At 42.3% G+C, this 17067-nt stretch overlaps 2 protein-coding genes across 3 annotated transcripts; one reads left to right on the top strand and one right to left on the bottom strand.

Annotated features, from left to right (window-relative positions):
• Positions 1 to 8526: 8526 nt before the first annotated feature.
• On the bottom strand, positions 8527 to 11246 carry LOC101169999 (transcriptional regulator protein Pur-beta). Its single transcript, XM_020700305.3, has one exon. The coding sequence runs from the start codon at positions 11188 to 11190 to the stop codon at positions 10270 to 10272; it is 921 nt and encodes a 306-aa protein (XP_020555964.2). The 5' UTR covers positions 11191 to 11246; the 3' UTR covers positions 8527 to 10269.
• Positions 11247 to 11811: 565 nt separating this feature from the next.
• On the top strand, positions 11812 to 14410 carry LOC101170644 (histone H2A.V). Of its 2 annotated transcripts, none has more exons than XM_011493200.4 (5): positions 11812 to 12021; positions 12979 to 13056; positions 13177 to 13290; positions 13359 to 13488; positions 13564 to 14410. In XM_011493200.4, exons 1-5 carry the CDS (start codon positions 12019 to 12021, stop codon positions 13623 to 13625), a joined length of 387 nt encoding a protein of 128 aa, XP_011491502.1. In that variant the 5' UTR covers positions 11812 to 12018; the 3' UTR covers positions 13626 to 14410. The 2 variants fall into 2 exon arrangements, with proteins under 2 accessions (XP_011491502.1, XP_078809497.1); XM_078953371.1 differs by having other exon boundaries at positions 11986 to 12117.
• The last annotated feature ends 2657 nt before the right edge of the window (positions 14411 to 17067 follow it).

Below are 17067 nucleotides of genomic sequence, written 5' to 3'. Positions count from 1 at the left end.
ACAATGTTCAACCCTTTCAGCTTATTCCATTCAGCTACGACTTTTAGTCTTTCAAATCTTTGAACTTTTCAAGATATTCCAAGATTTTCCAGGATTTTCCAAGATTTTTGCTTCATTTAAATACATGGAGAATCCTTGAAAACCTTTGTTGCTTTCAAGCATTATAACTTTAACATGCTTTCAGCTAGAGGCACCGTTCAAACATTGAAATGCTCACAAGGCTTTGGACTTCAACATACGTTTTGAAATTATTATGGGATGGCAACACTACCTACTGTTTGGTGGGCATTTTTTGACAAAATCTGAAGAAAATATTGCAATAAACTTCATCCATGGCTGGAACTGAACATATTGAAATTCACTGGATCTGGACATATAAGGAATGTGGGCGTGGTTAGCAAACAAAGTTCGTTGCTAAGGACGTCCAAAAGTTTACTTTTTCCGATTCATCTGAAACCGACGTTGATTTGTTCCTCATCTCCAGGCGACCCAAACATAAAATGGTTGCTATGGAGATAAAATCAATAGAAAAGCTGCCATTTTGAAAAGAGTGGATTTTCTATCAACTTAGAACATGTAGCTTTGACCAATATGATACTCTCAAACAATGTGTTTTTTGGAGTCAGTTGATGATGCTGATTCCAATGCTAGTACTTTTAGCCATTTTAGCAACATCTTCAAATTTTCAAAAGTTCAGCCATTTTTTCAACAATTTCAGCTTTCATGCTTAACTCCTTCTACAAACTTTGACCTATTTTAGCCATTCTACTATTACAATGTTCAACTTTTTTAGCTTATTCCTGCTATGACTTTTTTTCTCAAATCTTTGAACTTTTAAATATATTCGAGGATTTTTGCTTCATTAAAATACATGGGAAATCTTATAGCTTAACTTCTTATACAGTTTTTTACCCACTTTGACCATTCTACGTTTAAAATGTTGAGCTCTTCCAGCTCTGTTCAGCCATTTCTTTAGCAAATTCAGCTTTCATTCAGCAATACAGCATTCAACCCTGCATTTTCTTCTGGAAATGCAGCCCCTTCTAGTTGGTTGAATGCTGTAAAGCATTCAACCCTTTGTTTTCCTGTTTCTCTTTATTTATTATTATTATTATAGTATCTTCCGCCGTTTTTTGGCGTTTAACTACTTTTACAATTTTTAACCTATTTTAACCATTCTACTATTAAAATGTTCATCTCTTTCATCTTATTTCTGCTATGACTTTTGGTTTTTCAAATCCTTTTACTTTTTAAGATATTCCAGGTTTTCCGGGAATTTTTGCTCCATTGAAATACATGGAGAATTTTTCGTTCAGAAGTTCACAGTTAAACTCCTTCTACAATTTTTCACCTATTTTAACCGTTCGACTATGAAAATGTTCAGCTCTTTCATCTTATTCTAGCTATGACATTTTGGTCCTTCAAATCCCTGAACTTTTCCATTTATTCCCGGATATTCCTGAATTTTCCAATCTTTTTGCTCCATTGGCCACACCTTTGCTTCTTTAAACAATTGTAACTTTAACATTCTTTTGGCTAGAGACACCGTTCAAATATTGAAATGTTCACAAGGTTTTGGACTTCAACATAAGGTTTAAAAATTATTATGGGATGGCAACACCACCTACAGTTTGGCGGCCATTTTGTGCCAAAATGTGAGGCAATTTTAAACTTCTTCAAACTTTCACCTATTTTTACCATTCTACTATTACAATGTTCAACTTTTTCATCTTATTCCTGCTAGGACTTTTGCACCTTTAACCTTTCAAAAGGTTTTTCCAGTACAGTTCAGCCATTTCTTCAGCTAATTCAGCTTTCATTCAGCACTACAGCATTCAACCCTGCATTTTCTTCTGGAAATGCAGCTCCTTCTAGTTATTCTTTACGCCTATCTTCCGCCGTTTTTCGCCGCTTAACTCCTTCTACAATTTTTAACCGATTGTAACCATTCAACTTTTAAAATGTTCAGCTCTTTCTGCTTATTTCTGCTATGACTTTTGGTTTTTCAAATCCTTTTACTTTTTAAGATATTCCAGGTTTTCCGGGAATTTTTGCTCCATTGAAATACATGGAGAATTTTTCGTGCAGAAGTTCACAGCTAAACTCCTTCTACAATTTTTCACCTATTTTAACCGTTTGACTATGAAAATGTTCAGCTCTTTCATCTTATTCTAGCTATGACATTTTGTCCTTCAAATCCTTGAACTTTTCCAGATATTCCCGGATATTCCCGGATTTTCCAATTATTTTGCTCCATTGGCCACACCTTTGCTTCATTAAACAACTGTAACTTTAACATTCTTTTGGCTAGAGACACCGTTCAAATATTGAAATGTTCACAAGGTTTTGGAATTCAACATAAGGTTCAAAATTATTATGGGATGGCAACACCACCTACAGTTTGGCGGCCATTTTGTGCCAAAATGTGAGGCAATTTTAAACTTCTTCAAACTTTCACGTATTTTAATCCTTCTACTATTACAATGTTCAACCCTTTCATCTTATTCCTTTCAGCTACGACTTTTAGTCTTTCAAATCTTTGAACTTTTCAAGATATTCCAAGATTTTCCAGGATTTTTGCCCCATTAAAATGCATAGGGAATTCTTGTGCTTAACCTCTTTTACAGGTTTTTACTTTTTTTAACCATTTTACTTTTAAAATGTTGAGCTCTTTCAGCTCAGTTCAGCCATTTATTTTACACATTAAGCTTTCTTTCAGCAATACAGCATTCAACCCTGCATTTTCTTCTGGAAATGCAGCTCCTTCTAGTTGGTTGAATGCTGTAAAGCATTCAACCCTTTGTTTTCCTGTTTCTCTTTATTTATTATTCTTTACGCCTATCTTCCGCCGTTTTTCGCCGCTTAACTCCTTCTACAATTTTTAACCGATTGTAACCATTCAACTTTTAAAATGTTCAGCTCTTTCTGCTTATTTGTGCTATGACTTTTGGTTTTTCAAATCCTTTTACTTTTTAAGATATTCCCGGTTTTCCGGGAATTTTTGCTCCATTGAAATACATGGAGAATTTTTCGTGCAGAAGTTCACAGTTAAACTCCTTCTACAATTTTTCACCTATTTTAACCGTTCGACTATGAAAATGTTCAGCTCTTTCATCTTATTCTAGCTATGACATTTTGGTCCTTCAAATCTTTGAACTTTTCCAGATATTCCCGGATATTCCCAGATTTTCCAATCTTTTTGCTCCATTGGCCACACCTTTGCATCTTTAAACAATTGTAACTTTAACATTCTTTTGGCTATAGACACCGTTCAAATATTGAAATGTTCACAAGGTTTTGGACTTCAACATAAGGTTCAAAATTATTATGGGATGGCAACACCACCTACAGTTTGGCGGCCATTTTGTGCCAAAATGTGAGGCAATTTTAAACTTCTTCAAACTTTGACCTATTTTTACCATTCTACTATTACAATGTTCAACCCTTTTCAGCTTATTCCTTTCAGCTATGACTTTTGGTCCTTCAAATCCTTGAACTTTTCCAGATATTCCCGGATATTCCCAGATTTTCCAATGTTTTTGCTCCATTGGCCACACCTTTGCTTTTTTAAACAATTGTAACTTTAACATTCTTTTGGCTAAAGACACCGTTCAAATATTGAAATGTTCACAAGGTTTTGGACTTCAACATAAGGTTCAAAATTATTATGGGATGGCAACACCACCTACAGTTTGGCGGCCATTTTGTGCCAAAATGTGAGGCAATTTTAAACTTCTTCAAACTTTCACGTATTTTAATCCTTCTACTATTACAATGTTCAACCCTTTCAGCTTATTCCTTTCAGCTACGACTTTTAGTCTTTCAAATCTTTGAACTTTTCAAGATATTCCAAGATTTTCCAGGATTTTCCAAGATTTTTGCTTCATTTAAATACATGGAGAATCCTTGAAAACCTTTGTTGCTTTCAAGCATTATAACTTTAACATGCTTTCAGCTAGAGGCACCGTTCAAACATTGAAATGCTCACAAGGCTTTGGACTTCAACATACGTTTTGAAATTATTATGGGATGGCAACACTACCTACTGTTTGGTGGGCATTTTTTGACAAAATCTGAAGAAAATATTGCAATAAACTTCATCCATGGCTGGAACTGAACATATTGAAATTCACTGGATCTGGACATATAAGGAATGTGGGCGTGGTTAGCAAACAAAGTTCGTTGCTAAGGACGTCCAAAAGTTTACTTTTTCCGATTCATCTGAAACCGACGTTGATTTGTTCCTCATCTCCAGGCGACCCAAACATAAAATGGTTGCTATGGAGATAAAATCAATAGAAAAGCTGCCATTTTGAAAAGACTGGATTTTCTATCAACTTAGAACATGTAGCTTTGACCAATATGATACTCTCAAACAATGTGTTTTTTGGAGTCAGTTGATGATGCTGATTCCAATGCTAGCACTTTTGGCCATTTTAGCAACATCTTCAAATTTTCAAAAGTTCAGCCATTTTTTCAACAATTTCAGCTTTCATGCTTAACTCCTTCTACAAACTTTGACCTATTTTAGCCATTCTATTACAATGTTCAACTTTTTTAGCTTATTCCTGCTATGACTTTTTTTCTCAAATCTTTGAACTTTTAAATATATTCGAGGATTTTTGCTTCATTAAAATACATGGGAAATCTTATAGCTTAACTTCTTATACAGTTTTTTACCCACTTTGACCATTCTACGTTTAAAATGTTGAGCTCTTCCAGCTCTGTTCAGCCATTTCTTTAGCAAATTCAGCTTTCATTCAGCAATACAGCATTCAACCCTGCATTTTCTTCTGGAAATGCAGCCCCTTCTAGTTGTGTTATGTTGTGAGGTATTGCGTTGTTTTGTCAGTTATTGTTATGTGGGTCATTGTGTTGTGTTGTAATTTATTGTGTTGTGTTGTGAGTTATTGTTTTTTGAGTTATTTTTATGTAGGTCATTGTGTTTTGTTGTGATTTATTGTTTTGTGATTTATTGTGTTGTGAATTATTGTGTTGTTTTGTGAGTTATTGTTTTGTGAATTATTGTGTTGTATTATGAGTTATTCTGTTATGTTGTGAGTTATTGTATTGTGTTGTGAGTTATTGTGTTATGTTGTGAGTTATTGTATTGTGTTGTGAGTTATTGTGTTATGTTGTGAGTTATTGTATTGTGTTGTGAGTTATTGTGTTATGTTGTGAGTTATTGTGTTGTTTTGTGAGTTATTGTTATGTGGGTCATTGTGTTGTGTTGTAATTTATTGTGTTGTGTTGTGAGTTATTGTTTTTTGAGTTATTTTTATGTAGGTCATTGTGTTTTGTTGTGATTTATTGTTTTGTGATTTTTTGTGTTGTGAATTATTGTGTTGTTTTGTGAGTTATTGTTTTGTGAATTATTGTGTTGTATTATGAGTTATTCTGTTATGTTGTGAGTTATTGTATTGTGTTGTGAGTTATTGTGTTATGTTGTGAGTTATTGTTTTGTTTTGTGAGTTATTGTTATGTGGGTCATTGTGTTGTGTTGTAATTTATTGTGTTGTGTTGTGAGTTATTGTTTTTTGAGTTATTTTTATGTAGGTCATTGTGTTTTGTTGTGATTTATTGTTTTGTGATTTATTGTTTTGTGAGTTATTGTGTTGTTTTGTGAGTTATTATGTAATGAGTTATTTTTTGTGAGTTATTGTGTTATGTTGTGAGTTATTCTGTTATGTTGTGAGTTATTGTGTTGTGAGTTATTGTTTTGTGAGTTATTGTGTTGTGAGTTATTGTGTTATGTTGTGAGTTAATTGTTTCGAGTTGTGACAAATTGTAGTGTGTTATTTTGTGTTGCGATATCTAAAGTATTGTGTTGTGACCCTTCTGGGCCACCATAAAGTACACCCCTGAATGCCTCAGGGGCAACTGAGGATCCCTGACAGCAGCGGATTTAATGCACCAAAAGGCAGTGAAGTTGTGACTCTGCAGCGTAAATGTTCGTGCACAAAGCCATCGTTTCCTCGTCTGCAGATGAAGTCATCAGGTAACAGAATGATCCCCTTTCATGAATGTCCATCTGAAAAACAGAAGCTCCTGTGACTAAAAGCTGAAGTGAAGGCTCAGATTACACTGAGCTGGAGTCCCAGGATGACCTGGTGATCAGGTTCTTGCACTGCAGCCAGTTTATGTGGTGAAAGTGTAACAATAGAAGCTGCAAATGTCTCACATCATTTGTCAAATCTGCACGTGCATGGATGTAGTCAGCTGAGACAGCAGGGGGGCGGGGCCACGGGCAGCAGGTGTGGTGCAGCCGCCGCCCTCGTGGGCCCCGCCCCCTGCTTGATGGATGGACAGCTTAGCTTGTATTTTTGGAGCCCTGTGACATAATCCCCTCTGGCAGAGCGTGGCGTGCCCTTGAGCCGCTCTGCCTTGGATGCGTCGGTGCTCCTGCCAGGGACGTCGGGGAGCGGGTTTCAGGGAGAAGCGGCGAGTTTTGCTTCAGCCTGAAGGTCAACTGGAGGTCATGCAGATGTGTCCTCGTTTTCCCTGATGATGCTACATGTTCAGTCCGTCAGAATTCCAGCTGCTCTTTCCTCGCCGTTCCAGGAGGTGATGGTGAATCTTTGAAACGCAGGGATTCTGCCGACAGCAGCTTCTAAAGAGCGCCGCGTTGCAAAACAGCCTCAGTTCTTTGCATTTCTCCACAAGGTCAGCCGTCCTCTGCCCCCCTGCTGCTGCATGAGCGTCTGGCGGCCTCCTCCCAGACCGCCAGCTCTGCTGGAAACCCAGGAAACGCCGTCTTCACAGCCTGGCGTCCATATTTAGATCTCCTAAAGCCGTCTTAGCTTTTTGCAAAGACGTAAAACGGTCGTTCCGGTGACCCAGACGTCTGTGTCAGCGGTGAGGAGTCCGGTCGGGTTCAGGAACTTGTGGGAACAGGTTGTGATCTGAGACTCACATGAAAGCCAAACGTCAGCATCTTCTGAGGGAGGAGGGGTCCCGCTGAGGAGCTCATGGGCCCATGAAGGGACTGGCAACTCCTGAGAGATCAACAGAAAACTCTGGAAACGTCATGGGCGGGGCTAATGTGGTCAAACTTTGAATAAAACACACAACGTTCCATCTTCATGGCGTTGTTGGGGTGGCCGTACGAGCCTGGAGGGAACTGCAAGACGCACCTGCCCCCCTCCACGGACCCAGACAACCCACAAACCCGCAGAACCCGAACGGGTCGACCCCGTGCATCATGTGACGATGGCGTAACCCTTGTGCTATCCTAGGCACTTTAACATTGGGAGTGGGGTCATCTAGACCCACTAGACAGTGCTCTGAACCTTTTTTCTTCAATGATTTGTGATCTTCACTGGTGTCCATGGATTACATGAAATCTTTCCACCTTTATCCACCTTTGTCATGGTAGGGAGAACACCTCAATGGAAGGGGGGGGGGGGGGGGGGGTCACAGGATGGCACAAGGGTTACAGGTGTTTGGAGGATTTACAGCAGAAACAAAACCTCTTCAGTCCAGACACCCAGAACCTTCATTCAGTTCCTTTCATGCGGTCAGAACTGGACTTGCTGACCTTTGGACCTCTGCTCTCTGGAGCTCGTCCGCTGCTTATTTGACGGAATCATACTTCCATCAGAAATGATCCTGAGCTCTGACCTGAACCTCCGGTGTTGTCGGTCTTTCTTCCCGTCCTCTTTCAGGTCCTCCTCGACTCTTTTTGGTGGCTGGTTCCTGTGGAGGTTCTCTCTGTGGTTCTCTGGAGTCCAGGAGCTGCAGGGACGTCGGTGAGTCTTCCAGACGGAACCAAGACAGAGAATTTGATCATTTTCATCTGTTAGAAATGTTTTAGTGACCTTCATGGATGATGATGGTCCATGGGAGTGTTCAGGTCTGTCATCTACATTCCTTAGATGTGTCATTTGTCATCTGCTTCTCTTAAAAAAAGCAGATTTTTTCAAATTAAAATGTATTTGATTTTATAATAAAGACATTTATACTGTATATATTTAGACAACTTCTAATTAGTGGTCAATAATTCAAACAATAATGGAAGTTTCTTTAATAAAGCTGATAAAAATCTGTTTCCTGCAGCATCGTTAGCATCATGAGGAAAATATAATAAAAAACAAGTTTATATAGAAACTTTTTATTTTCCAATACCTTTCTGTGAATTTCTAACTATTATCCATGCAATCAAACTTTGACAATTTACAGAAACTATTTTTACAATTTAAAAACTCAAATTTATATATCTATAGAAATGTGCAACCAAAGAAATTAGAAATCCAGATTCTTGTTGGGATTAGTTGTTCTTGAGTAAAAAGACATTTTCATTGACTGCATATTTTTATTTACTGAAGCGCTTTTCGAAAATAGCTCTGAATGTTTTCACTTTATTGAATTTTATCTCTTAAATAAACAATCATTATCAGCGGGAAGAGCATAGATTTATCATTTTTAAATCACATTTTCAGAATAAAAGCATCGATGTCCTGCTTGTCGAAGCGCTTGGGGGGGGGGGGGGGGGGGGGGGCTCCAGGGAAATAAGAAGTTCCACACGTGTCCTGAGCAAAAACCTTTTTGTTTTATTTCTCGTTGAAAGTAGAATATTACAGCAGAACACACACGACTGAAACAGCTGCCATTTCACGTAACACAGTACAGGAAGGAGGATGTCGTTCCATCGCATGTGGAATATGATAGAAAACTTCTGAAAAACTATTGCTCCCGGTTGGAGTTTTTCCTCCACATGGCGTTTCGTCTGCTGTGTCAAAGCGAGTTTCAACGAGAGGGACGATGACAGCGACGTTTCCCCCAGAGCGCCGGAACGTTGTGGCTCTTTTTTTCTGAGAAGTAAACTTTATGTCTATTGCAGAAAGAAAACTTGAAACCGCTATTAAAAAGAAAAACTGGATAAATATCAGCGTACAGCAACCAGAAAAGAACACAAAGGCAGCTCCGCATGCAAAAAAACCAAAAAGAGAATCTTATGGTTGAGGAGCGCAGGACGCCGTGATGTCATCACAAACCATGGAGCCAAATGAAAGAAGGTGAAGGTGGGGAGCCGGACGCCGGACCAGAGGATGCTCTAACGACAAGCGCAGTCGTCTTTCCAAACTGCTCAACCAGATTCGTTTAACTCTTTCCTCTAAAGGATAAAAGAACGGTTAAGGAAAAGAAACAAAGCGGTTCTGAAATACCAGCTGCATCCGAGTTTAGTGTTTTAAATAAACCACTTCAGGCAGCGCTCTCTAATAAATGTCTCATATTTCCAAGACATATATATCTCTTTTGAAAAATAATTCTATCTATACGTATGATTTTAGTTAGTAAATCTCTTTCAGTATACATGGATATTTATATATATTTAGTTACAACCCCCCCATTGTGGGGGTTCTTTTCCAAAAGCACCTAATTTTCGGTTACAATCAGACTGAACGTTGCTTCAGTCATTCCTGGTCTGAGTTCAAGGTTAGAGGATCCAAATGATGCACCCTAAGAACGGGGAGACCCCCAAAGAGCAAAGGCCCAGCGCGGCCATGCCGGGCTTTCCTCCGAGAGGAATGGGATTTCTCAGCCCTGAGACAAGCCACGAGCGGGCGAGGCCTCACCGAACCTCAGCTCTCAGAGCACCTGAGGGGTGGGGGTGGGGGGTGGACTTATTCAGACTGTGCGGTGAATCCAAATGAGTCGTCTGCTAGCGACAGATCACCGGCAAGCGAAGCCCGGACGGCGACTCTGGAGCACTCGGGGGGCTTGTCCGGGACAAGCCGTCCCACATCAAGACGAGACAAAAACACGCGCGCGGCCCAGGTGAGCGGTGCTCGAGTTCGGCACCTGCTGGTTTCAGTAACGTTCCTCACATCGGACTACAGGTCAGCGCTGGACGAGCTCTTACCATTGGATAGAAACCAGGAAGTGGTCGGGTACTGTTAGGTCTCTGACAAACTCATTGGGCTACAGGTGAGGTTAAACAAATGACAATCAATATATATATATATCTATCTATCTGAATAGATATACATGTGTAAATATATATATATATATATATGCTTTTAAAATCAATGGGGAATCTCATAGAAGAGCTGACTAATGCAGTCTGCATCATTTATCTAGAACATCCACCTAAACTTTATAATTCTCTTACATAGACAGACATTTCTCAGTCAAATATAGGTTTATTCGTCTCCGTGGTATCATAGTTGGGTTGGTCATCATGCAGGTTCCTCGCTCGGCGTCCATCTCCAGCGTTGACAGCTCGGTCAGTCGGTCGGTCAGAAGAAGAAGCCTCCGGTCGCCTGGCCATCAGTCGTCGTCCACGTCGTCCCCCTCCGACTCGTCCGCGGTTCTCCGCTCGTACATCTTGTCCCGGTGCCGCTCCTGGATCTCTTTCATTTCCTCGGCGTAGCGGCTGAACGCGCCCCCGAACTTGCTCCACGCCTTGAACGGGATCGTGATCGAGTTTCTGTAGCTGGGCTTCACCTCACTCACCCGCAGGAAAACGCCGTACTTGTTGGAGCCCACGTCGAAGAAGAAGCGCTTGGAGTCCACCATGATCGAGGTCCCCTCCGGGAGCTCGCTGTACGCCCCGGCCCCGCCGCCGCCGCCGGCCAGGTCCTCGTCGTCTCCGCCGTAGTCGTCGATCAGTTTGGCCAGGGCGTCGCGGAACTCTATCAAGCCCTGAGCCGGGAGGGCGATGGTCTGTCCGGCCTGCAGGCCGGCGCCGGGGATGCCGCCCACCCCGACGCCGAAACCGGGGCCTCGGTTGACGGTCTGCCGGATCCGGAGAAAGCGGCCCCGCTGGTTCTCCTTCAGGTCGAGGTAGTATTTACGGTTCTCCCGCACCAGAAACTCGCTCTTCAAGGCCCGCCTAGGCCCGGTGTCATCGCCGCCGGATGACTGAGCAATCTGCTCCGGGGTGCTAGGCCCGAGCTGGGCGTAGTGCTCTATGAAGTCTCCCAGGTAGTCGCGGAACTCCGCCGCGACTGACATGGAGAGGGTCAGCCGACTTTTGGAGCCTCCGGCTCCGACCTCGGCGATTTTGATGAACCGGCCTTTGGCGTTCTGCTTCACGTCCAGGTAGAAGCGTTTGTTCTGAATGTCCAGCCGCTTAGAGGCCAACTCCTGAGTCTCCGGCTCCCGCTGGTAGTGCTGGAACCCACTGCCTCCCCCGCCGCCGCCGCCGCTGCTGCCTCCGCGCTCACTGCCACTGTCCCCATCCGCCATCTTCGCCACCAGCAGCCCGTTTCTCTGCGTATCTTTGACCCCCAGCCCCTCCCCTCCTCGCCTTTCCTCTCCCCTTGATTGCCGCGGTAGCAGAAGAACGACCGCTTGACGTCGAGCTCTGATTGGCCATTGGAGCTGTCGATCAAAAAACCAGGCAGCAAACTCGAACATTCATTGGTCCTTTCTCTTGTCTGTCAACAGAACGCGACCACCTTCTAGTAGACGTTCCTGAGGATTTTATTTACACTCAATATCATCCACCCTCGATCATTTAAAACACATTTTAAAGATGAAATTTAAAATTTTGCTTTGTCTGTCTGTTAATTCTCCGCACAGTTTTCACGGTGAACTTTGTGTAAAACGACGCACATGCGCAAGTTTTGTTGTCATTTTTACGATAAAAAGTTTGATCCGCAAAATTGTGATCATTTTTTTGACGGATGTCCCTGAAAGGACATTCCACACACACACACACACACACACACACACACACACACACACACACACACACACACACACACACACACACACACACACACACACACACACACACACACACACACACTGGTCCCGCCTACTTGTTGGTTTCGTGCGCAAAGACAGGCACGATGGTCTAAATGTGGGGGATGGGTACATTCTCTACAAGCTGTTTGATGATTGGCTGACGCCGGGATTCGAAGCAACAATAAACAGCCTGATTGGCTGTCCAGCCTCCCATGAGGGGTTGCTTCCGAAAGATTTGCAAAAGGGTTTATTGTTTCTTTGCTTTCGGGAGCTGAAATTGTTTGCCTTTCACTCAGTTCTACAATCAAATAACGAGGCGAAAAAATGGTACGTGAGCCCAAGTTACCGTTAAATGTAACGTTCGCGGTGTCGGTACGTCTGTGCTGCCTCGAAGGTGCACTAAGGAGAGTGCTCTTTTTGAATGTGAGCTGAGAAAAATCGACCGGAGGAGTGTTTGTCGAAAGGCTAACTGACAGCTAGTGCGTTAATAGCACGACGCCCAACTTCACCGGGAGGATTCGGGACGTGTGCGGCCGTTGGTTCGCTGTTGCGTCTCGTTTCGGTTGCTCCGGTGATTCGTCGCAGGCTGCTCTCTGGTCGGAGTCGATAGCGTTGAAAGTGGCCCGTTGTTAAAGTAACCGAAGTCTGCGTTAGCATGCTAACGCTAGCCAGCGGTTAACGGTTGCTTTGCTGTGTTCATTACTAAAGCTGCTTATTCCTTGTTTCTCAGACCGAAAAAATAAAGGAAAACCGAATTTATATCCGTTTCTGGATTCTCGGTGTCGTAGATTTCCATGAGAAACTTTTATTTGAGCAACTTGGCGAAGAGTTGAGCGCTGTTTTTGTCTGTCTGCTTGACGCGGGAGCGTTTCGCTAAAAATCACAATCTTTGTCATTTTATCCCTTGTTTTGGGTGTAGATGATTCCTAAGATTTTAAATGTGGTTTAAGTCATATTGTTTCCGGTGGCGGCTCATATTGCCGCGTCTGATTTGTTTTTAATTTTTGATTGGCGGGAAACCAACATGAGTCTGAGTCTCCCGGCTTCTGTAACGTTACACCCCACCGGGTTGGCCTTTTATTTTGAAGTCCATCTTCACATTTAATAAATGCCTGACTAGCATTTTACTTTGTAAATTAGTTTTTCTTTCATATCAGGTGATTGCAAAATGTCAACAAAAATGTTTTTAACTTTCTTTGCTTTGAAGTTGAGAATTGGCGCCTCCCATGTCCCTATTTTAAGCCCCACATGTTGTTTTGTTTTATTTTTTTCTGATTCCTGCAGGCTGGAGGAAAGGCAGGAAAAGACAGCGGGAAGGCCAAGGCAAAGGCGGTTTCTCGCTCGCAGAGGGCTGGGCTGCAGGTAAACCTCAGCGAATGTGTCGGTTTGTGGCTTTGCAGCAGGTGTTGATCGCATCTCTGCCTAATCAGTGAGACTCTGCTGCTTGGCTTTGCTCTGTAACACTCTGTCTGGTTCTGGCAGTTCCCGGTGGGTCGTATCCACAGGCACTTGAAGACCCGCACAACCAGCCACGGTCGCGTTGGAGCCACAGCAGCCGTGTACAGCGCTGCCATCCTGGAGTACCTCACCGCCGAGGTAATCCTTCAGAATGATGCCTTTAATTACTGCTCTGGGCTCATTTATAGACTATTTACTTTAAACAGGTACTAGAGTTGGCAGGAAACGCCTCCAAAGACTTGAAGGTGAAGCGTATCACTCCCCGGCATTTGCAGCTGGCAATTCGTGGTGATGAAGAGTTGGACTCTCTTATCAAGGCAACAATTGCCGGTGGAGGTGAGGTTTTTCTTCTTCTTCTGAAAAGCTTTATTTGTGAAACGTGTAATGGAACGTGGTCTGGTCTGCCTGCAGGTGTCATTCCCCACATCCACAAATCCCTCATCGGGAAGAAGGGCCAGCAGAAGACTGCATAGACGCCACGTTGACCAGAAATTTTTGGACTTGGGTTTTCTTTTTCGGACCAGGAGTTCACATTTGTTTTGTTTTTTATTATTAATATTATAGCAAACAAAGAGTGATTGTTAGGCTTTGTGTTCTATTTTTCCCATCGTTAGAAAAAGTTCAAACATCCCTAACAGAACCCTTTGTATTTTATTGTAGAACGTTTGACTGGGAATTCACAATTTAAACTGTTGATGATGAATTTGTTTGATTGGCTCCACAATCTGTAATGTTTTATACTGAAAAATGTTAAAAACCGTTTTTTATATAAAGAGGTCTTGTTTTGTGGTTATTTTTCCTGAAGTGAAAACATTTGCTAAAAGAGCTTTTTATGGAGTCGCTTGTTTCAGACGGTGAAGTGGGTATGAGCAGCTAAATGTTCCCAGGTGCTTTTTTGTTCTTAAACTGCACAAGAACGTTGATGTGTGAGACGTTTTGCTTTTACTTCCATCAGAACTTCACCCAACTGTGACCGTTTTCTGCAGTGTTTCTGTCTGAATGTTTACAGCATTTTGTTAAACTTGAATCCGCTGACGGTGCGGTCAGACTCAACGTGCCGCGCGGTCACTGTGGAAAAACGCCATTCACTTTCCATCAGAACCTGGTACCGCTGGGACCAGATGCTGGGGGGGCGGAGCTTCAAACATTTACCTGCAATACCCAACTGAACTGTCGTGTTTTTTGAAGAGCAGACGTCAAAGCCTTTTTTAAAATCGCTGCGTCTTTTATCTTTGAATAAAAACCATTGGCATGTTGACCTGGCGTGGTTTGACACTTCTGAATCAGGGTTTTACTCATTACTTTTGCAAAATACTCTACTTACACATGAAACAAACTGGCTTCACTTTTTAGATCTTTAAGTTTTTATTCCCACAGCAGAAACATGAAGCTGAGATCTCTGTTGGAGTAACACTCCAGGCCCAGCAGGGGGCGCCAAAGAACCAGATTCCTGTTTTAAACCACACCTAATAAATATATTTATATTAATGAATCACAAGACCAGTTTTGACAAAGTCTGAAAGTATATGTAGTGCACTTAAGATTTCTCAGATGTGGCTTTTGTTTCAAAAAAGCTTCACTTAAATGGAAGAAATGTGCAAAACTACCGTTTGCTAAAAATTTTAGATCTTCAGGAACCAGACAGTAAAAATACAATTAATTTCTTTGACCTAAAACTACACAAAGAAGCATTGAACAAATAGATCATAAACATTTTTAAATTAACACACCCCTTAACTGTGGGTTTTATGCTCAGAAGAGTTAAAAAAAAATTGAAAAGTTATTTTGTAGTGTGACCCTGCATTATTTAAGTGAGCTGGTCCAGATGAAAAGAAAAAGTTTTTTAAAGTTTTCTGTCAACTATAACTGACATGTAGAGATTATTTATTCCTGTAAATGTCACTCATGACTGTAAATCAGTGGGAAGATGCTTGGTGACCTAAAAGGTGTTTTTCTGATGCTGAAGGGTGACTGATGTCAGCAGCGAACCGTCAGCTCCCAGCTTCCTGTCAGGTTTTCTTCAGCTCAAACGGAGATGATGCGTCTTCCTCTCGCCGCCCAATCCTAACAATGAGCTCATCAGTGCTTCGCTGACAGGGCTGACCTTTCACGAGGCCCTGAGGCTCAGCGGCTCCTTTTTTCAACCTCAAACACCTGAAGCATCAGGTGCGACTCCAACCGACGGCAAACAGCAGTTCAGTCCAATTAGGAGAGGAGAGGGGGTCCTCCCCCCACAGGCAGACTGGGACTTTAACCATCAACCTCAATGCTCAAAAGGCAGAATCCCTTTAAAATAATAATAATAAAAGCACCAAAATCCCTTCTGGAGCTCCTTCTGTTATCTTGAATCCTCAAATATTGTTGGAACACTGTGAACCTGGGGAGGTGGTGACGATTTGACTGTCACCTGTCATTCCAGAGACCACGCCCCCATTTCCACAACGCATTAAAGTCCCACTCAGATCATCTTCTGATCCATTTTCAAAGTGTTCCCAGTGGTCTTTTAACTATGATTATGACATCTTTAGCCAAAATCCATGAACCTGATGTCGTTTTCTAGTGTCTGCAGAGCGGCAGGACTTCATTAGAAATTCACCTCTAAGTTGTGGGCGGAACCTTTGGCGTGGAGTAAACCTTTGCTGATTCCCCATCATCCCCCTCTATGGCCCCTCACCACCCCATTCTAACATTAGCGGGGCATCAAAAACAGCAGCAACATCAGATCCATCCATCCGTCCAGTTCTGAACCAGATTCCAGCTCCGACCAGGAAAACAAAGACGTTCATGGATCTGTTGGACGATCAGAAAGGGGCGGAGAAGGGAGCCTGTGGCCCCGCCCAGCATATTTTCTATGTCACAAATAGGATCATTTTTTTCATCTGCTCCTGATTCACAACAATTTGAATAAAGAAAACCTCAGAAATGTCATTTTCAGTCGTACTTTTTTCATTTCTGTCCTCCGTCATCAGAAAAATGCTATTAGAACATGTCAAAAAGAGCATTTTCAGTGAACCAAACGTAAACTAGAACTCTTGTCTGACCACACTGGAACTGTTTTTGTTTCTATTGTAAAACGTGAATGCAATACACGGTGAATAGATGGTGGCTGTCTTTGGGATCCACAGTAAAGCATTGGAAAAGTGTTGTTGCTTCAGGAACTCACCTGCCTGTGGATTTTTGTTCCTAAGATCTGTGACCTTCATTCAGGCTGCATGCGCGCACGTGAACTCATCAGAGTGTGCACGTGAGCCTGTCAGAGCCCAGTTTCTCATGAGTTTTCCGGATGAAAACCTTTTTTTTATGACGTTTTCTTTCATTTGAAGCCAAAGTAAATAGTGTTTTCATAAATTTAACTTTATTTCATCCAACTTTTATCGGGAAGAAAAGGATTTTCCCTGTTTTGTTCAGAAAGAAGCTGGAAGAAGATAAAGCTTCTTAGTTTTTCTTCAGCTCCATGTCTCCCACAGCAGCAGATGTTCCTGCTTCCTCTGGACCGTGGCGCTCCTGTGACGGACCCACAGAACCCTGTGCTGCTCTCATGCATTTGTTCTTGCCTCGCGGCAGGACGTCGGGTCGTTTGCTGCTCTGAGGCTGTGGAAACGTTTCTTTACAGCTTTGTTTCACTGAACAGCAGATGCTGCTTTGGTTCTTTAAAGGTCGGGTTGGGTTTTTTCTCCCTCAGTGACATTTGGAGAACAAAAGTGAGTCGTGACATTCTTCCCTGGTGACAGTCACCGTGGTCTTCCTCATGCTGCTGGACTCGTCACCGTGGTCTTCCTCAGGACCTGCTGGACTGGTCGCCATGTTCCTCTTGTAGTTTAGAGTTTCTGTTTGCTGCCTTGGAAAGCGTCTCAGCGTCCAGCTCCTCTTCTGGTTGCTCTCCTGCAGAAACTTTGCTTTTTCATTTTTTTTCCC

The sequence above is a fragment of the Oryzias latipes genome, chromosome 9, assembly GCF_053564925.1.
Source record: "Oryzias latipes strain Hd-rR chromosome 9, Olatipes_Hd-rR_3.1".
Lineage (NCBI taxonomy): Eukaryota > Metazoa > Chordata > Actinopteri > Beloniformes > Adrianichthyidae > Oryzias > Oryzias latipes.
Note: the sequence above shows the minus strand (reverse complement) of the source record. Positions and strands in the feature narration are given on the sequence as shown.